The sequence below is a fragment of the Bos indicus genome, chromosome 28 (genome assembly GCF_029378745.1).
Source record: "Bos indicus isolate NIAB-ARS_2022 breed Sahiwal x Tharparkar chromosome 28, NIAB-ARS_B.indTharparkar_mat_pri_1.0, whole genome shotgun sequence".
NCBI lineage: Eukaryota > Metazoa > Chordata > Mammalia > Artiodactyla > Bovidae > Bos > Bos indicus.
Window position 1 is genome coordinate 26,609,450 of NC_091787.1, and position 22,267 is coordinate 26,631,716.

Below are 22,267 nucleotides of genomic sequence, written 5' to 3' on the forward strand. Positions count from 1 at the left end.
TATTAAGGAGCTCTGGATCTGGACCCACAGTCCTGACCCCATCCTCTCACTGTGTGACCTCGGGCAAGTTCCTTAAGTTCTCTGTGCCTCAGTTTCCTCATGGAAAACAAAGATAATAAGCGTACTGACTTCCCATAGGCTCCAGACTTGGAGTAGACATCCCCTCACATTATAAATGGCAACCCACTCCAGTATTCTTGCCTGGAGAATCCCATGGACGGAGGAGCCTGGTGTGCTACAGTCCACGGGGTCGCAAAGAGTCGGACACAACTGAGCTACTTCACTTCACTTCACTTCTGTGCTTACACACCTGCCTCCTTGGGAGACTGTGAGCTCTTCAAGGTCCAGCTCTTGGTTTTCTTATCCTTCCCAAGTGTCAGTGCTATTGTTAGGGGAAGCACACTGACTGAAACCGCCCACCCTGGCCAGGCACCATAGTAACCATTTGCATGAGTTGTTTTACGACAGGAGGTCCTGGTAAGGAACAGGGAACTAATAAGCCTCCACCAACTGGAAGAGTTCAGGAAAGGTCAAAAGGAGACACCACACGTCCAACCACCTCCCAGAATCCTTCTCTCTGGCATCCATCTTGGCTGAACAAGGCGTGCACCACCAGGAAGGACTCTTGAGTCAGAATGATTGGCTAAAGACAACCCGGAAACTAATCCCATCACCATAAAACCCGAGACTGCAAACCACGTGACAGAGCAGTTCTCCTGGGTTCCCTCACCCTACTGCTCTCCACCTGGGAGCCCTTTCCCAATAAAATCTCTTGCTTTGTCAGCACATGTGTCTCCTCAGACAATTCATTTCTGAGGGTTAGACAAGAGCCTAGTTTTGGGCCCTGGAAGGGGTCCCCCCTTCCTGCAACACTATGACAGTGAAATGAGATGATGTATGTAAAACCCTCAGTGTGGAGCTGGGGGTGCTAAGTGCCCAGGGAATTTGGGTCCAGTGTTATTAGTCACTTGTTCATGCCCTTGCCAGGCCCAGAACAGGTGCTCAGGAGAAGCCAGTGAACTGAGCTGAAGAGCAGGCTGTGAGACTGAATATACACACAGACAATGGCCAGACCAAGTATAAAAATAGATCTGTGACCCACAACCTGCAGCATCCTGTCCAGGAAATCGTCCGGTTAGTAAAGCAACCACCCAGGAAGCTAGCCTTCTGTTAAGTCAGACTTGGAGGCAGTCAGACTACCATCTCCATCAACTATCCAGGAAGCCAAATAACATCCTCTGTAACAGTTGGCCTCAAATGGCCAGAACTTGATTACTGAGTTTCCCTAATGTTTATCCCAATATTCCATTTAGGACCAAGAGGAGACAGCCAGAAGTACATCCTAAGCAATCACACAGGAGGCCCTGCAGCCAGCTGGCCCGCCTGCCTCCAGCTTCCCTGGGCTCCCAGCCTGCCTTCAGGCACACCTGAAGCCTTCTCCCTTTCATCCACTATAAATCCTTCCCACTCCTCTGTCTGCCTTTGACTCCCTGCTAAATCCAAGTGACAGTGGCTGAATCCCTGGCTAGAGCAAGCTCTGAATGAAACGCCTCTGCTGGTTCTCACTTGGATGGTCTTTGTCTGTTTCTGCAGGTGTGTCTTGGACACCTCTGGCCTGGCAGACTCAGGATACACTCAGTAAAAAGACCTGAATGACTCGCATCGGGAGGAAGTGGAGAGATGGGAACACGGGAGGAGACAGGCCAGAGGAGCCACAACCAGACTTAGGGACCCACTCTCAGCAGAGCCTACTTGCCCTTTGGACAGATACGATCTGTGCCATTGTCCATCTCAGATCTTGCTTTTTCCCACTATAAGTTGGGTGAAAGATGTCAAGGGGATGTAACCATTAAAGACAACCCTGGTGGCCCAGTGGTTAGGACCTAGCACTTCCACTGAAGAGGGTGGCGGGCGGGGCACAAGTTGGATTCCTGATTGGGGAACTAAGATCCTGCCTGCTGCATGATGTGGCTAAAAAATAAAGTGAAAAAAAAAAAAAAAAAAAAGACCATCCAACTTCAAACGGGCCATGACTCCAGCAAAAGAAGTGTCCAGAGTATCCACGGGAGACCACTTGACGGGCACAGGCATGGAGTAAGCAGGCCGCTCTCTCCCCAACACTGAGGCAGCCAACCTTCTCTGTCAAGAACCCACAAGAGGATGCTAGCAGGAGATGAGGAGCCCAGAAAAGCCTATTCAAGCCTCCTTGTCACACTTGAAAGGAAAAGGTTTTTCTATTTGAAAGAGAAACCAGAATAAAGGTTGGGACCCAGAGCCATCACTGTGGAAGCCAGGTGAGTCTCTCCGCTCCAGCCCCTCTATTCCTGGTCACCCTCCCTGGGCCCACTGCTGCCTCTGTGAAATCCAATCGCTGGGCACACCGGGGCCTTCTCTTTGTAATCCAAGGCAGTATAGGGGAGGCAGGAGTACCAGAGCACAGGAGGGAGGGCAAACAGCATCCTTCTACAGACCTCTGATGGAAGGGTATCATGGTAAGTACATTTTTACGACTGACTCATGGAAGGGTATCATGGTAAGCATATTTTCACAACTGAGGCACAAATGTAGGGCCCCTGAGTGTATTTCTCTGGTACTTGCTGCTGTGTCCCCAGGAAAGGGCCTGCTCACTCATTCCACAAGGTGCTGCCAAATGTCAAGTCCTCTCCAGGAGGCCCCTGAGCTAACTAACGCAGGTGGTCTGGAAAGGCAATTCCGCCTGCGGAGTGGGTGACGTGAGTGTCCTGCTAGAAGACCTTGGACACATCACTTCTTTCCCTGACCTTCCTTTTCCACTGTGAGATGAGATGGCAGAAACAGCTCTAATATTTTATGGGAGATTCTCTCAACTGGCTAAGTCTAACTTGCAAAATGTTTTTACGTTAAAGTAAAAATGGATAAATTTCACATAAAGATCCATCTTTCTAGCTTCAATTGAATAAAATAATCAGAACAATCCCAGGGACATTCCTGATGGTCCAGAGGTTAAGACTCCACACTTTCACTGCAGGAGGCACAGGTTTGATCCCCAGTTGGGGAGCTAAGTTCCCACATGCTGCCTGATGTGGCCAAAAAATAGAAGAAGGAAAAAAAGAACACTCCCGTGGCACGTCTGGCAGAAGCTGAGCAGGGCAGGTACCAGTTGGCCACAGTACCCATCACTCCTTCTGATCATTACCAATCTGAGTCACTCATAACTTACATGCTAGTCTCTTTGGCATTTCAGTTCAGTTCAGTTTGGCATTTGCGTTGGTCTAAACTATGGTCTCAATTTTGGCTGCCAGCACTTTAGAACGATTGATTTAGGTTTTAACAGGTGCCTCTACCCAGACCCACACCCAGACATTCTGATTCAGTGGGTCTTGGGGTAAAGCCGAGGCAAATCAATTCTAATTTCAGCCAGGCTGACAGTTGCTGGTCCAAGGGCCCCCTTGGCTGGAAGGACCCATCTCACCTGTGTAAAGAAGCAGCCACCAGAAAAGGAAGGATGGTAAAATGGTCCTGGTGAAAACCATCCACAGATGCTCCTGGGGAAACATGTCTTGCCCTGGGATTCCTTGACTCACCCCTCATCATAAGCATTTTAATATTTTAAACACAAATGCAATGAGCTTTGTGAGCTTCAGTCAGAAACGACCACACAGATCAATCCCTCCTCCCGGCCCTTGTGTCTGCACCCAGCCCAGGTCCCGCCTGTAGCTTTCTCCCGAGCCACTGTCCAAGCTGCTTTCTGTCTCTGGCCCAGGTTTGCCAATTCATGCTTCCCTCTCCTCTCTGGGCTCCGCCAGAGTCCACATCTCCTAAGGGAAGCTGCAGGAAATAGGCTGTTCAGGTCCCTCAGATTCCATCAGCAGCATTTTACATACTGGTTTCTCTAAACAGACTCTAAGACCCCTTTCATGCCCCTAACAGATAGAGAATTCCAGAAGGCAGGAATCACCTCTTCTGTGCCCTTCCCAATTCTCTCTCCCACCCCACCATTTCACAAACACACACCAAGCCCCCAGGCTGCAGTTCCACCCCACAGGTCACTGGGCTGAGCAGCAGTGAACTCCCGCAGAAGGATGAAGGAGCAGGGAGTGGACACGCAGTGGCCACTGCATTCTGCTCCTCCATCTGGAGGAGAAATTTCATATGCATCATAACGCCCACCTGTCAGCCTCCTGCTCATCTCTCTGCCAAGCACCCAAGTCCACTTGCTCTGCGTGTGCACAGCAGAGAAAACAACATCCCTGACATGTCACTCCTGAACTGAAAAAGCAACATGGGAAAACAGTGCTAGATTGGCAGGGTGCAGAAGGGGGCTTGTTAACAAGTCTACCGAGAAAAAACTACTCCAGAGCTGCAAGACCCCAAATACCCTGCTGGTCTATTCAAAACAAAAGAATCACTCCAGGACCCACAGCCTTAACCATGAGTCAATCTGATTCACAGCCAGCTAGAGGTAGGGGAGATATCCAGGCTGCAGGGAGGACACGGGTCCACCCTTAAAGGCCCTCCTTGGGAACTGTTTCCTGAGACCAGCTGACCAGGGGACCAGCCCTGGTGACAGTTCCCAGAGAGGGTCGGAGCCTTCAGGGTAAGAGCCAGAATGCCCTCCCGGCCTACCTCGGAGCTGACAGAACGTGGTCATGAACTTGCTGGTGAGGGCCTTGAGCTCGTTGTTGGCCAGCGTGATGAGGTGAATCTGGTCAGTGACATTTCGCAGGACCTTGTAGATGCCGACGGGGAAGGAAACCAGCTTGCACTCGGCCAGGTCTGCAGTCAAAGGACCAAGACCAGAGTTAGCAGCCACAGTTGACCACAGACTTGCCCCCAACCCCAAAGACCCTGACCCTGTCTCTCCTACTGCCTCCCTTCTCCCCCACCCATCTTCCCTGTGCCAGGCTCGAGACCTTCTCCTCTTTCCTCCAAGAGCCTTCGTTACCATTCACAACACTTGTCCCCATATAGCGCCCTGAGCTTAGGGCTGATTCTAGCACATTCTCTAATAGCACAGCCTGCTAGCCAGAACGCAGAAGGCAGAGCTCTGCCAGCACACCAATGACCAGGCCACATGGCCGTGTGCCTGAGGCCCTGCAGGACCCACATGTCCCTCCGGGATCATCAGACTCGACAGCGAAGTCACAGTCTTAAGAGTGCTTTATAACAGTCTACTTCTGTGAAAAGAGGCAATTCACACAGACTTTGTGGTTTGACCTTCTTCCCTGTCCTGTCACTCTGAAAATAGGTCTGTCCAAGAGGCAGCAGGGAAGCCTCTCTGAAGAACAGTCTGGTAGTTCTTTGAATGGTTAAACCTAGTTAGCACATGACCCAGCAATTCCACTCCTGGGTGTATATCTGGGAAAGATGAAACCATGTGTCCACACAAAACAGTACACATATTCACAGCAGCATTACTCATGGTGTTGTTGTCCAGTTGCTAAATCATGTCTGACTCTTTGCGACCCCAGGGACTGCATCACACCAGGCTCGCCTGTCCTTCACTAACAGTGTGCTCAAACTCATGTCCATTGAGACAGTGATACTATCTAACCATCTGATCCTCGCATTATTCATAATAGCCAAAAAATGGAAACAACTCATGTGTCCATCCACAGATGAACAGATAAAATGTGGTATATTCATTGTGTTTGGCGGGCTTCCCTGGTGGCTCAGAGGGTAAAGCGTCTGCCAACAAAGTGGAAGACCCGGGTTTGATCCCTGGGTTGGGAAGATTCCCTGGAGAAGGAAATGGCAACCCACTCCAGTACTCTTGCCTGGAAAATCCCATGGATGGAGAAGCCTGTGGGCTATTGTAGGCTACAGTCTATGGGGTCGCAAAGAGTCAGACATGACTGAGCGACTTCACTTTCACTTTCATTTTGTTTGGCAACAGAAAGGAATAAAATACTAATATATACTGTTGTTGTTTAGTCGCTAAATCATATCTGACTCTTTGCGACCCCAGGGACTGTAGCTCACCAGGCTCCTCTGTCCATGGGATTTCCCAAGCAAGAATACTAGAGTGGGTTGCCATTTCCTTCTCCAGGGATATTCCTGATCCAGGGGTTGAACCCGCATCTCCTGGTTGTGGGGGAGGATTCTTTACCATTAAGCCATAGATGGGCCTTAAAAACACAATGGTAAGTCAAAGAAGCCAATCACCAAGGACAATATGCTGTATAAGGCCATTTACATGAAAGGTCCAGAACAGGCAAATGTAAAGACGGGATGTAGATTATTGGTTACCCAGGGCTGGGGGTACTGAGGGGTGAGGGGTTTCTTTGCAGGGGTAATGCAAATGTTCTACAATTGAATGCGGTGAGAGTTGCACACTGAATATACTCAAACCACTGAACTGTATACCTTAAACGGATGGACTATATGGTATGTGAATTATATCTCAATAAAGCTGTTTCATATATACGGCAGCAGAGAGACATTGACAGTATGGAGGCTCGGAAATTAGTTGTCCAGCTCATCTAAGTCACTTACCTTTGCTGAGCCTCGGTTTTCCCATCTTTAAAATGGGGGCATCATTGTCTACCTAGTAAGGCTGTCAGGAAAAGTAAATATCATTGAAAGTACTCAGTGGGGCTTTCCTGGTGGCTCAGTGGTAAAGAATTCACCTGCCAAAGCAGGAGACACAAGTTGCATCCCTGACCTGAGAAGATCCCACCTGCCACAGAGCAACTAAGCCCGTGCCCCACAACTCAAGACTGTACTCTAGGGCCTGGGAGCTGTAACTGCTGAGCCCACATGCCACAACTACTGAAGCTGGTGCACCCTGGAGCCTGTGCTCAGCAACAAGAGAGGCACCACAAAGAGGCCTGTGCACTGCAGCTGGAGAGTAGACCCCACTCATCGCAACTAGAGAAAAGCCTTTGGAGCAGTGAAGACCCAGCACAGCCAAAAATAAATAAAATGACATTTTAATACAGTACTCAATATACTAACCAAGTGCCTAGCAGACAAATAGTGGGGCTACTACAAATGTTTCCCTACTCACCTTCTACTTTGCCCTCCCCTTCACATCCTACCCACACTGCTCCATGCTTCAAGGCCAGGTCCCACCTCTTCTAGAAGTCTTTCTGGAGACCCGCATTACTGGTGATTGCCCCCAGTGCCAGGAGCACTCACTGACTCAGACAGCACTGATCCATCCCTCAGCACACTGTGGTCTTTTCCCTCAAGAGGCCAGACTTCCCCAGGACTCTAAGCCTTTGAAGCTTGTTCCAAAATTAATACACAAAATTCAATAACATTCCTATATGCCAACAATAAAAAACAGCTTTTAAAGATCTTATTCTGTGAAGAAAGTCAGACAGAGAACAAATCTTTCTCAGTTATATAAGAGTATGATATCACTTATATGTGGAATTTTAAAAAACGGTACAACTAGTCGTATTTACAAAACAGAAATAGAGTCACAGATGTAGAAAACAATCTTATGGCCATGGGGTGAGGGGCGTGGAGAAGAGGGATAAATTGAGATTGGGATTGACATATACACACTACTATATGTAAAACATATAATTAATAAGGACCTACTGAATAGCATAGAGAATTCTACTCAGTACTCTGTAAGGGCTTATATGGGGAAAGAATCTGAAAAAGAGTGGATATATGTTCATACATAACTGACTCACTTTGCAGTACAGCAGAAACTAACACAACATCATAAATCAACTATACTCCAATAAAATTTTTTTTAATTCATATTTTAAAGTATGCTAAAGAGGAGAAGACAGGGAGAAAGGAAGACAGGGAGGGAGGGAAGAAGGAAAGAAGAAAGAAAAGATCCTATTTTAAACAGCAGCAATAATGCAAAGTCTATTTAGTTCAGTTTAGTTCAGTTGCTCAGTTGTGTCCGACTCCCTGCAACCCCATGAATCGCAGCACACCAGGCCTCCCTGTCCATCACCAACTCCGGGAGTCCACCCAAACTCATGTCCATCAAGTCGGTGATGCCATCCAGCCATCTCATCCTCTGTCGTCCCCTTCTCCTCCTGCCCCCAATCCCTCTCAGCAACAGGGTCTTTTCCAATGAGTCAACTCTTCGCATGAGGTGGCCAAAGTACTGGAGTTTCAGCTTCAGCATCAGTCCTTCCAATGAACACCCAGGACTGATCTCCTTTAGGATGGACTGGTTGGATCTCCTTACAGTCCAAGGGACTCTCAAGAGTCTTCTCCAACACCACAGTTCAAAAGCATCAATTCTTCGGCGCTCAGCTTTCTTCACAGTCCAACTCTCACATCCATACATGACCACTGGAAAAACCGTCTAGACAGACCTTTGTTGGCAAAGTAATGTCTCTGCTTATGAATATGCTATCTAGGTTGGTCATAACTTTCCTTCCAAGGAGTAAGCGTCTTTTAATTTCGTGGCTGCAATCACCATCTGCAGTGATTTTGGAGCCCCCAAAAATAAAGTCTGATACTGTTTCTACTGTTTCCCTATCTATTTGCCATGAAGTGATGGGACCAGATGCCATGATCTTAGTTTTCTGAATGCTGAGCTTTAAGCCAACATTTCCACTCTCCTCTTTCACTTTCATCAAGAGGCTTTTTAGTTCCTCTTCACTTTCTGCCATAAGGGTGGTGTTGTCTGCATATCTGATAGAAATAATCAAAACTGAAGCCCTTCACCCTTACCTGCCTCACAGAATGTCTACTCTGACTCTAATAGCAGCTCCAATGTCACCTCCTCCACAAAGCCTTCCCTGACAACCCTAAGCTCCAGTCCATGAGTCTTATATGGTGTGAAAGAGACCTCTTCACCCGGTACTGTATTAACTTACTTTCCCAGTGGAGTAGGAAGACCCCCAGAGAACATTACCAGCAGAGGTGGGCCAGGCTCAATGGGCAGGACAGAGTTACTGGTGACCTCACTGAGCTGGTCTGAGAAAAGAAAGGGGACGAATGGGGGTAAGGGCAAAAACCCAAAAGACCGAGGAACCAGAGAGGTAGGACATCCCATTAAGTGTCTTTAGGGACTCCCCTGGTGGTCCAGTGGTTGGGACTCTGCACTTCCACTGCAGGGGGCCCAGGTTCAATCACTGGTCAAGGAACTAAGATCCCGCAAGCCCCGAGGCTCAATAAAAAAAAAATTTTTTTAAAGTGCCTTTACTGTTTCCTCTGGTCCAGGGCTATGCTAGGTGACCCTAGCCTGGCTGCTGTCCAATGTCAGGAACCTCTTCTTAGATTAGTGAGATGGGGTTTGCAGAAGAGAGTGCAAAGTCTTACAGGGAGGAATGAATGCCAGAGGTCAGACTTTCAGTAAAAAGAGATTGAGGACTGGATCAGCCCTGCAGGCTCAAACTTTGGGGCAAGTTGAGGATTCTAGAAAAAGCAAACCTTTCCAAACAATGAGCCCCCTAGTACTTTGTGCCAGATGCTCAAAGGTCTAGAAAGGTTTCTTGTAGTTATAAATCATAACAGCCCCTGTGGATAAAATCAATGGATCTCAGACCTGCTGAGAACAACAAGGAAAGTGTCAGAAGCTTTCCCTTTAAAACAAAGAGCAAAATAAAGATGCCTCCCATCATCAGTATCCCTAAATATGGTCATAGACATTCTGGCCAAAGAAATAGAAAGCATAAACATCAGAAACAGATAAAATGATGATTATGTGTATATGAAATGACTGCATAACCTCAACAAAGCAGTCATCTGACAAGGTACACAAATTAAAAAGATCTCAGCAAAATGGCTAATCAAACTAAACATGCAAAGTTCAATAATATCCCTAAATGCCTACAGTAAATATAGTTTTAAGGATCCTATTCCAAACAGAAATGTAATATAAAATATAGAGCTCAAAAATACAGAAAAATAAAAAAATTTTAAATAATAAAACAAAATATAGAGCTAATCATAATGGAAAATACATTTGACCAATATTAAGAAAAGTAGGAAAGTTCACAAATATATTTTTTAAAATAGGTTTGTACATTGAAGATATATAACATTCATTGACAACAAGTAAAAATACTGTAATAATGGTGATTTTTTTTAAGAAGTTAAATTATAGGTTGTTTAATGCAATTCTGACTCAAATTCCCAAAAGTTTTTTTTTTTTTTTAACTTGATGAAATGGTTTTAAATCTCAACTAGGGAATAAGCAAGCAAAACTCTCTAAAAGAGAAAAAGTAGGGAGATAATCAATTTTATAAGGCTGCAGGGATTAAAACAGAGGGCAATAGGAAAAAAGATCATATAAAGAAAATCTACAGGCCAGATAATACAGCCCCTAATTTCAGTTCAGTTTAGTTCAGTTGCTCAGTCGTGTCCGACTCTTTCGACCCCATGGACAACAGCGCGCCAGGCCTCCCTGTCCATCACCAACTCCCGGAGTTCACCCAAACTCATGTCCATGGAGTCAGTGATGCCACCCAGCCATCTCATCCTCTGTCATCCCCTTCTCCTCCTGCCCTCAATCTTTCCCAGCATCAGGGTCTTTTCAAATGAGTCGGCTCTTCGAATCAGGTTGCCAAAGTATTGGAGTTTCAGCTTCAGCATCAGTCCTTCCAATGAACACTCAGGACTGATCTCCTTTAGGATGGACTGGGTGGATCTCCTTGCAGTCCAAGGGACTCTCAAGAGTCTTCTCCAGCACCACAGTTCAAAAGCATCAATTCTTCAGCTCTCAGCTTTCTTCACAGTCCAACTCTCACATCCATACATGACCACTGGAAAAACCATAGTCTTGACTAGACAGACCTTTGTTGGCAAAGTAATGTCTCTGCTTTTGAATATGCTGTCTAGTTTGGTCATAACTTTCCTTCCAAGGAGTATGCGTCTTTTAATTTCATGGCTGCAGTCACCATCTGCAGTGATTTTGGAGCCCCCTAAAAAAGTCAGCCACTGTTTCCCCATCTATTTGCCATGAAGTGATGGGACCAGATGCCATGATCTTAATTTTCTGAATGTTGAGCTTTAAGCCAACTTTTTCACTCTCCTCTTTCACTTTCATCAAGAGGCTCTTTAGTTCTTCTTCACTTTCTGCCATAAGGGTGGTGTCATCTGCATATCTGAAGTTATTGATATTTCTCCCAGCAGTCTTGATTCTAGCTTGTGCTTCCTCCAGCCCAGTGTTTCTCATGATGTACTCTGCATATAAGTTAAATAAGCAGGGTGACAATATACAGCCTTGACGTACTCCTTTCCTGATTTGGAATCAGTCTGTTGATCTATGTCTAGTTCTAACTGTCGCTTCCTGACATGCATACAGATTTCTCAAGAGGCAGGTCAGGTGGTCTGGTATTCCCATCTCTTTCAGAATTTTCCACAGTTTTTTGTGATCTACACAGTCAAAGACTTTGGCATAGTCAATAAAGCAGAAATAGATGTTTTTCTGGAACTCTCTTGCTTTTTCGATGATCCAGTGGATGTTGGCAATTTGATCTCTTTCATAATTTAATAAGTGCTAAATGAGGCCTCACAAATAAATTAGGGAAGAAAAGGATTAATAACTGATGTCAGCCTAGCCAATGAATAATTCTGGGAAAATAAGAGAGAGAAAGAGACTCTTAACCTAAGAAAATAGAACTCTAGACAGAATTACATTTTAAATATTTTTAAAAATCAAACCAAAATATCAGAAGTAAACAGACTTTAACATTTATACAGCCCCTTAATTGAGGATGACTTTTTCAACATAGGAGCAATAAAGACTACAAAGAAACAGATTAACAAACCTAACGATAAAAAAATATAACACACCTGGATGCTTAAAAGAAGATAAGGCAAGCAACAGATTGTGTAAAAGGATCTATAAATAGAATAAGTTGTTATCTTGATTATTTTAAATACTCAATATAATTCAATTTAAAAAATTAACCCACCAGATGGTAGACATTCACCAGCGAGAAAATATAATTAGTAAACAAATATATAGCCCCTGATATATGCTGTCAAACTTCTTCCCAGAATATTTACATCAATTTACATATATCCTGGCCAACAAATAAGAGGACCATCAAAAAATCTTTGCTAATATAATCAGTGGAAATTATATCCTTTGCTGTCATAAGGAGACTGTTTACCTTTTATGATAAATTAACCATTTTTATTTCCTTGATGGAATATCTTGCTTGGATCTCTGGCTGTTTTTCTACTTGGAGTTCTGGCATTCCACATGCCTCACACCCTCTCCAGGTGTTAGTAGAGCTCCCTAAATAATATTATCAACCTACATCTGTGCATTGGTTTTCTTATTTAATAGTTCATATTACAGCATTTAGGTGTTTTTTTAAAAACAGAATATAAAAATTATGCACACACAGTAATTTCAAGTATGTGCAAAAGTATACATGCCTGGGAAAGAAGACAGAAAGAAAATCTAAGCAGAATGTTAAATAGTTATTATAAAGGATTAGAGCAATTTATTACTATTTATAGTCCTGCTGTTTATTTCATATAAAATAAGTACCACTATTTATTTGCATAAAAATATTTTCAGTATGTACAGTGATACTCTACCTTTAAAATTGAAAAATAAATGCATCATAAAAATAACTTTTTTTGGAAAAAATAACCTGGCATATTCAAGGATAAACTGAAGCCAGCCAGCTCTTTAAAATCCAAGAAACAGAGAAGGCAGACCCATGAAAAAAAGACAGTAGCTCTTTGTCCTGGACTGAAGTAGAAGTTATGAGATGGAGCTTTCAGGACTTGAGTACTACTCAAAGAAACATACACGACACCCTGCTCTCCTAAGTGGGGACAGAAAATGTTCTCAATGAAGGCAGAAAAGCCACAAAGCCTCTCAACTTATTCCCAAGAATGCTCAAAGCAGCTGTCTTCCCAAGAAGATGAAACGCCCAACCCATAGCCTCGTTCCTCCCACCTGGACTGTCCACATGACATCCCACTGCACACCACCCTACTCTCCCACTCCCCAGCGCAAGCAACACGTGACCTCTGCAGCTTCACTTGCCCACGAATAGTCACAGAAGCATATGGCCTGGCCCCTGAGGGGTGCCGAGGGCCTGGGTGCACCCACACCTGCTGCTTTCATTTATCCTCTGCAAACAGCTATCCAGGCCGTCCTGTGTGCCAGGCACCACTCCGCAGCGTGCCCTGTGGCTTCCCTGTGATTATTTTGTTCCTGGGGACTCTGTCTGTTTCCCTCCATCCTTTGGTGCATAGGGAGGAGGGTACACCACAATGCTCCTACTCAGAACAGTCTAGTTGCCTTTAATGGTAAAGGCCCCCAAGAATACCTGCAAAGAGCCCTGCTGGGATGTGATGCAAACACCCTCTCCAGGCCATGTTACCAGCCACTAACATGGCCCCTGAAGTCCCCTCCCCTGTGGGGAGGAGAGGCCTATGATCTCGGGCACAGCTCTCCATGGTCACTGGGACAAGAGTATGGAGATCCAGGTACCCAGATATGTGGGAGCAAGTCGCAGCCTTGCCTGGTCACCTTGCCATCTGTACAGAAGGTGCAAAACACCTCATGTCCATTCCCTGGGGGTGGGGATATTAACCATAAATAGTAGCACTCACTATTTCATATAAGCTAGGTTGGCAGACCTATCCTTTCTGTGCACATGAGGAAAATACAATTACTTGCCCAAGGTCATTCAGCTAAAATTAGTGTAAGATTTGGATGCGGCTTGATCAGGCAGCCAGGGGTCCTAACCATTTTGCTATCCTGCCCTGCTGAGTCAAGAGTGTGCCCAGGTGTCTGGTTCTAGGCCAGAGAAAGGGGAGTCCCTGCTGAGCAGCTCAGTGGGAAACCAGGGCCTTGGCTACACACTCCTGTAGGACTTTCCCACTTAGCACCCACAATCCAGGGATAGAGGCCTCGCAGCCTTCTTCATGAGCCTTCTGTCCTCAGGAACTTCTTCTCCAGGTCTAATTCAGAGGATGGGCACCCTTTATACCTACTATGCCTGTGTGAGGTAGAGACAAGCCCTGGGTTGAGTCAAGTTCAGTGTTCACAGGGGCATACAGCATGACTTCCAGAAAACACCGCCAGGATACAGCTGGGGGCCAAGTCCCACTAAGGGAGGAGGACCAGGGAAAAGAAGTGCCAGGCTGGAGACAGGCGAGTCGTCCTCCAGGAGGCACAGGAGGTCACCAAGAGTCCCATTCTCTATGAGTGCTCAGAGCTGGCAGGATGGGGGCTAGCTCAGCAGCCATAAGGAAAAGGCTCCAGGTGAGGAAGTGAGTGCAACATCATGGGGAGATCAGGCAGGGTTACCACTGAGAGGACTCCCGAACCAGATGGAGGCCGGGTGATCTCCAAAGTCTCATTCAACCAAAAGAAAACAAGCAGAGCTACTTGTATTAACTATATGCCAGGCACAGTAGTAGGCCCTTTTTACGTACTAATGCCTTACATTCCCATAACAACCCTAAGTTACCCTCACAGGTGGAAAATGAGGTCTGTGGCGATAGGTGAATTGTTTAAGGTCATTTCAGGGAGATGATGTAGAGTACAAAGACCTGGAAAGCAAAGATTCCTGCAAGGTGATCAACTTGTCTTAGTTTGCCCAAGATGTCGCCAGTTTTAGTACCGAAAGCCTGACAGCCTGGTGGACCCCTCCTTAATTGCAGATGACAACTGGTCACCCTAAATTCAGCTGCACGCTGACAGATGAGAGGTTACCAGAATTAGAGAGGAGCAGGGAAGGTAACCCAGCGTGAGCAAAGACCTTCATTCCTCTGGAGCTCGACCTTTGAGCCCCGCCTCCTCCTGTAACTTCCTAGAGCTCAGGAGATAGGAAGGTTCATCTCGAAAGCATTTCAGGCTCCTTAGTGGTGCATACAATCCCACAGACACCATCAGGGGCTCGGGAATACTAACAACGGGGTCCTCCATCAACATCTGAATGGCAGCCGGATGCAAGTGTGCCTGTTCTCAGAACCCTTGTCACTGATACCTGAACCACAGTGGAGAACAGAGACCTTTAGGCAGGAGGCACTGTAATAGACACAAGGCATAATTAGCCTCATAATTGTAACTATCCCTGGAAGAAAGTCAAACTGCATGTCTCCAAATCTCTAATTAGGATAGCGTTTTGTGTTAATAAAGAACCTTTTTAACTCAAAATGCGTGGGTCCTTCATTAAAGGTTATCCTGTAAATTCTAATGAAGTAACTACTGGGCAAAACAAGCAAAATCCTAGCAGTACACAGAACACTGTGTGGGAAATCAGGAGGGCGGAGTCAAGCTGGTATTGTTCCTTAGAAACTCAGAACTGACCCAGCTCAGTCCCTGCTGAGAGGTGGGCCTGGTGACAGGACCCCGTGGTGGGAGCAGAGAGGGTAACCAAGTCACGGGGCCTGAGGAGGAAGTGTCAGGGACTCAGGCCGGCAGGTGCACGGGCTCCTCAGCCCGATCCAGAAACAAGACTCCCCAGGCTGTAGAAGGAAAACCGCCACCAGTGTGACCAGTCCCACCCAGGGTATCTTTTTTTCACAAAATACCTCTTTTCACAAAGTCTTTTTTCCTAGAATCTTTTTTTCAGGATTAGAAGGTTGAAGGTCATTTTAACCCATGTTTTCCAAACTTCCCATTTGGAGAGGTGGGTCCTAGAAACCTACCCTTGAGATTCTGTCTCAGTGGGTCTAGAATGGCAGCAAGGAATTTGTTTTTTAACAAGTATTCCTAGGTGACTGTTACCAATAAGCAAACTTGGGAAATACTGAGTAACGCAGCCTTCCAACTCAGAACTGAATTTCTCTTACTGTCTCCACAGAGTTCTTCTTGAATGCCTCTGATGATGGGGCACTCACCTCCCTTTCACAGAATGGCTTTAACTGTTAGAGACTTCTTTCATGAACTGTATGGTAACTATTACTCTGCCACTACCTAGCGGTCCTTCTGCCTTCTTGGATTACATATAGCTATCTGCCCCCAAGTGATAATGCGTTATATACATGAGGATGAAGGACATGATAAGCTTTTCTCCAGACAAAACAGCCAGAAACCTCAATCCCCATGGTTTTCACTGCTCCCTTCAGAGTCAGGACTGGCCCAGCTCAGACCCTGCCAAAGCCAGAACTGACTCCTGCAGGCTTTCAGTCTGTAACACATGACCACAGCCACCACTCACTGGCACCAGCTGTATAACTTCTCAGGGCCTCAGACCTACAATCTCATCTACTCCTCACAAGTACTCTGTAAGGTCAGTTCTATACTTACTCCCATTAACAGAGGAAGAAACTGAGTCATGGAGAAGTTAAAGACTGGATTGTTCAAGGTTGCATGACTTATTCAAGGTCACCCAGTTAATTAAACAATAATTAACATTCATAAAGGGCTTCCTACATGCAAGCCACTTAGCACTGTCCTTTAAATTTTTTTATTTTTTATTGAGTTTTAGTTGATGTACAATATTTTATGTTTCAAGTGTATAATATAATGATTCACAATTTTTAAAGGTTATATTCTATCTGTATTTATAAAGTATTGGTTATATTCCCTGTGCTATACAATACATCCTTGTAGCTTATTTATTTCATCCAGAGTAGTTTGCACCTCTTAATTCACTACCCCTATCTTTTCCTTCCCAGCTTCCCATTCTCCACTGGTAACCACTAGTTTGTTCTCTGTATCTGTCAGTCTGGTTTATTTGGTGTTGTTATATTCATTGAAAAAAAGAAAGTGAAAGTCACTCAGTCGTGCCTGACTCTGCGACCCCAGACTATACGGTCCATGGAATTCTCCATGCCAGAATACTGGAGTGGGTAGCCTTTCCCTTCTCCAGGGGATCGTCCCAACCCAGGGATTGAACCCAGGTCTCTGGCATTGCGGGCGGATTCTTTACTCTCTGAGCCACAAGAGAAGCCCAAGAATACTGGAGTGGGTAGCCTATTCCTTCTCCAGCGGATCTTCCCAATCCAGGAATTGAACTGGGGTCTCCTGCACTGCAGGCAGATTCTCTACCAACTGAGCTATCAGGGAAGCCCATATATTCATTAGTTTATTTTATTGATTTTTTTTTTTTGATTCCACATATAAGCAGTATCATACAAAAGCATGTCTTTCTCTGACTTATTTCACAAAGCATAATACTCTCCAAGACTATCCATGTTGCAAATGGCAAAATTTCATCCTCTTTTATGGTTAAGTGGTATTATATTAACTATCTGGGGGAGACGGTTGTTTCTATCTACTCATTTTTTTTTTTTCAGTATTTCATCTCATTTTACTTTTTATTATTTTTTTTTTGGAGTATAATTGCTTTATAAAGTTGTTAGTCTCTGTTGTACAATGATTTGAACCAGCTATATGTATACATGTATCCCCTGCCTCTTGGGCCTCCCTCCCCAGCCCCATCCTACCCATCTAGGTCATCCCAGAGCACTGATGATGAGCACCCTGTGCTATGCAGCAGCTTCCCACTCGCTATTTTACACATAGTAGGGCATACATGTCAGTCCCAATCTCCCAATTGGTCCCACTCTCCCCTTCCCCTGCCCCATGTCCCATATTAACTCAATCCTCACAACAGCTCCATGAGATAGGAACTATTATCACCATCTCTGTTTTCAGAAGAAGAATCTGAGACACACGCCTGCGGCCTTGGTTAGTATGTGGCATAGCCGGCCCTGAGCTAGTACACCGCTATGTACACAGCCTCCCCAGGATATGTAACTGTCACTTAGGATGGTCAGCTGCTCAGAAACAAGAGATTTTGAGCTCCAATGAGCAGACAGATCTTACAAGATTTACAATGGATTGCTATGGACATTGGTATATTACAGTTACCATGGAGCTATATTAAGGAGGCTTAGAGTTGAAAGAGCTGGTGAAAGAATTATCCAGTGCCTGGATGTGTCACTCAGTTGGCTCTGGGACCTCAGACAAGACCCTTTGGTTCTTATGCCCTTGGTATGCATCTCAGGTACATGCTGAGGTTGGAGCTGATCAACTCTGAGACCCCTCACGGCTGCCATTGTGAAATCTAGCTGGTAGTTGTCAGACTTGGCGACACACTTAGCCAGTCACCAGGGGAGCTTTACAGACTCTTGATATCTTAGTCACACTCGCAGAGATTTTAACTTAAACAGTGTGAGCTGGGGCTTGGGAATCAGGGGTTCTCAAGCTCCCCTGGTGATCCTAACACACAGCCAGGGTAGAGAACTCTGCACTACACCATTATCTCTCAAACTTTACTGTGCTGACAGATTACCCAGGGTTTCTATTAGGATAAGGCTTCTGATGGTGAGGTCTGTGTTGGGACCTGAGATCCTGTATTTCTACCAGGCAGGTCCAAGGACCACTCTCAGTAGCAAGGACTAGTCCAATGCAGTGGTTCTCAAAGTGGGGCCCCTAGACCACAGCATCTCCCCAGAATCCATTGTGAATACACATTCTCAGTCCCCATTCCAGACCTACAGAATCAGAAGCTCTCGGGGCAGGGCCCGGCCATCTGTGTTTGTGTGTGTTTTAAGATGTTTATTTACTATTATTATTATCACTGATCACCTACTGGCGGTTTTTTAATTTTCTTTATTTTTGGTTGTGCTAGGTCTTTACTATAGTTGCGACAAGCGGGGGCTACTCTCCCCTTGCAGTGTGCCAGCTTCTCATTGAGGTGGCTTCTCTTGTGGCAGAGCACAGGCTTCAGTAACTGCGGTGCACAGTAGTTATGGTTCCCAGGCTCTAGAGCATGGGCTTAACAGGTGCAGGGCAAGAGCTTAGCTGCTCGGCACCATGTGGGATCTTCCCAGATAGGGGATCAAACCTATGTCTCCTGCATTGGTAGGCGGATTCTTTACCACTGAGCCACACCGGGAAGACCCATCTGTGTTTTAACAAGCTCTCCAACTTGAGTTTGAGAATCACCCTGGCTTAGAGAGACTGGGCTGCCCCCAGCTGTTGTTTCCTGGCCCTGATGGATGGTGATGAAGGTGACAACGAAAGCAACTCACAATCACTAAGGGCTGCCTGGTCTCTGCCTGTGCAGGGGCTTTGAGTTTGCTCACATGGGGAACGTTATTTTGCCCTGGGTGCCTCCCACTTCTCATCAGATTGGGGGATTTCAAGACAGAGCCACTGTCTCTTCATCCTTCTCTCTTGCTTGTTCATGTTTCTGATTCTGACAGAGGCACAGGTGACCTCTGGTGTAGAAGCAGCTGGGCTGGGCTCAGGAGGCCCACATTCTCGTCCCAGCGCCCCCTGCTATTAGCCGTGGGGTCTCATGGAAAAGGTTTCTCCAGGGGCCTTGTTTTCTCTTCTGTAAATGAGGGTTTAGACCATGGGATCTGGGGACTCTCAACCAGGCTGGAGATTCTGTGATTCTATGAGTCTACTGAACAAAGCCTTTTGGCCAGTGCTCCTGTCAAAGAGGAGAGGCTGCAAGCTGCAGCTAAGTGTTCCAGAATTGTCCGTGCCTTAGAACATGCTGGAACATGTACTATAACAGGGGGATCTGAGGTTCAAGTCACCCAGGCCCATGAGTAGAGAGCTGGGATTTGAACCAAGAAACCCAACTCCAAAAGCCCATGGTCTTTTCACAACATTACATCACATCAGAGTACACCACACCACCCTCTCTCCTACCACGGTCAGAAGACAGTCCTAAAAAAGGTAACATAGGGATTTCCCTGGTGGTCCAGTGGTTAAGACTCCACACTTCCATTGCAGGAGGCACGGGTACAAACCCTGGTCAGGGAACTAAGATTCCACATGCCTCATGGTATGGCCAAAAAAACCCAAAAACCAAAAGTAATATAATAATAGCTTACCCTTATGTGGCACACCTATATGCTTGAGACTTTAAATAGTTGACACAATTTGTCCACTTTAATCTTCACAACAACCCCATGTATTAAGTATTAAGTTCATTCTCATTTCATCATTGTAGAGTGTGTGTTAGTCGCCCAGTCATGTCCGACTCTTTGTAACCCCATGGACTGTAACCTGTCAGGATGCTCTGTCCATGGGATTCTCCAGGCAAGAATACTGGAGTGGGTTGTCATTTCCTCCTCCAGACATCATTGTAGAAACAGGGGCTAAACAGAAGAGCCGCAATGTGACCCCAGGCAGTCTACCCTGAGAGAGCTCAGTTTAGCAGAACAACACATGGGATGATGTGAGGCACTCAAATCAGAGGCCCTCGGTGGCAGCAGACTCTGATTCAGGAGGCTGGTATAGAGAAAGCTATATTAAAAAGTAGAGACGTTACTTTGCCAACAAAGGTCCGTCTAGTCAAAGTTGTGGTTTTTCCAGTAGTCCTGTATGGATATGAGAGTTGGACTATAAAGAAAGCTGAGCACCAAAGAATTGATGCTTTTGAACTGTGGTGTTGGAGAAGACTCTTGAGAGTCCCTTTGACTGCAAGGAGATCCAACCAATCCATCCTAAAGGAGATCAGTCCTGAATATTCATTGGAAGGACTGATGTTGAAGCTGAAACTCCAATACTTTGGCCACCTGATGCGAAAAACTGACTCACTGGAAAAGACCCCGATGCTGGGAGGGATTGAAGGCAGGAGGAGAAGGGGATGACAGAGGATGAGATGGTTGGATGCCATCACTGACTCAATGGACATTAGTTTGAGTAGGCTCTGGGAGTTGGTGATGGACAGGGAGGCCTGCCATGCTGCAGTCCAAGGAGATGCAAAGAGTCAGACATAACTGAGCGACTGAACTGAACTTATAAAGAAAACATATTTTTCTGAAACATGAAAATGAAAACTTAGACATGGGCCTGCTAGGAAGAGTCAGCACTCCTTCCAAAAGATCAAACTCCAGCACCTCCGCATGTATCAGGGGCTGGGGCTAGAAGCTGGCATTCTGGCATAAGAAGCAAAGGGCTGCCAGCCTCTGAAACACCATTTGGTCTCTAAAGCTGGGAGGTATGGGATGCGGAGAGCAGGTGAAACAAGTCATCAAGGACTGGCATCAACACACCACTGCACACAATTAGGCTGTATCTTGTTATCTGCACACAGTATTGACAGAGCTAACTAGCTGTAGAAGGTTTAAGACAAAAAGGATCCCTGGACAACTGCCTCCTGGCAAACCCCATTCTCCAGAGACAACTACTTTAGACATTTTCGGGGATTTTGCTGGTGTTTAATTGCCAATCCCTACAGCAGCCTTTTCCTGGCCTTTCCCCATCTGTCTCATGCCACCTGGAAAGGAAAGGTCACAGGAGAGCTCACTGAGTAATCGCAGAAGTCCAGAAAATTCCACTTCAATAGCGGTATACTGGGCCCTAGCAGGGAGTTAGAGAAGGGCAGAAAGGTACTCAGGAAAGGGGTAAGGTGCAAAGCATCTTCTGGGGACAGGGAGAGACCACTGAACCTGAACATAACCATGGGCTTGTTGTTTCTTCTATGTACTTTACAGATCTCTGTATTATGTGATATTTTTACATTACTTCTTACAACTATCCTCAGTTTAAAGAAAGTAACATCCCTAACATCCAGCTACCCATGGGAACAGGTTAAGGAGGCTGGGTTGGTGGAGATCTCTCTTGATGGGGACGGGGGAATGGGGTAAAATCCTGGAGGGCCAAGCCCAGAAGGGCTACCGCAGAGCACAGTCGACAGCCCAACCACAAACACGGCGCACGTGAGACTCTGGAGCTCAGAGGTGCTTTCTCTTGACCTCCTGCAGGAGTCCCAGCCTCTATGGGACATGATGGGACTGCAGAGTGTCTGCCTCCCAAAACAAAGCTGAGCTTCTGGCCCCCAGCCAATAGCCATCATACCTAACAGTTGGAGATGCTTCAACCACACAAGACGAGCTAGAGAGGTAAAGAAGGAAGAGGTGCCTGAGAGCTCCCTCTTCCTCCAGATCCAAACTGAGGCTTTTCTGGGGCCGAGGCTTTCGTGCTATGGGGTCTCAGGAAAGTTACTTAGCCCCAGCTTCAGTTTCCCCTTCCATAAAGTGAGAAGAAAAATTCACACAAAATCCTCTACATGCATGTTCACAGCAGCACCACTTGCAATAGTAGAAGTAGCTCAAAAAAGTAGAAGTTAGCTCAAATGTATATCAACTGACGAATGGATAAGCAAAAGATGGTAGCTCCATACACTGGAATATCACTTGGCCTTAAAAAGGAATGAAGTACTGATACAACAGGATGAATCTCGGGACTTTCCTGGTGGCTCATTGGGTAAGAATCTGCCTGCCAATGCAGGGAACAAGGGTTCAATCCCTGGTCCGGGAAGATTCCACATGCCGCAGGGCAACCAGGCCTGTGTGCCGCCTCTACTGAGACGGTGCTCTAGAGCCCGCAAGTCACAACCACCAAGCCTACGTGCTGCAGCTACTGAAGCCCGCAAACCTAGAGCCTGTGCTCTGCAACAAGAGA

The 22,267-nt window shown here is 46.0% G+C and overlaps 1 protein-coding gene across 3 annotated transcripts in view; it reads right to left on the minus strand.

Moving 5' to 3' along the window:
- Positions 1-22,267, minus strand: part of LRRC20 (leucine rich repeat containing 20) — a 71,507-nt gene that overhangs the window by 30,058 nt on the left and 19,182 nt on the right. For all 3 annotated transcript variants that reach the window (XM_019954041.2, XM_019954043.2, XM_019954042.2), the window contains one exon: positions 4,606-4,755. In XM_019954041.2, the coding sequence (XP_019809600.2) occupies positions 4,606-4,755 (150 nt within the window). The remainder of the gene's footprint in view (positions 1-4,605; positions 4,756-22,267) is intronic.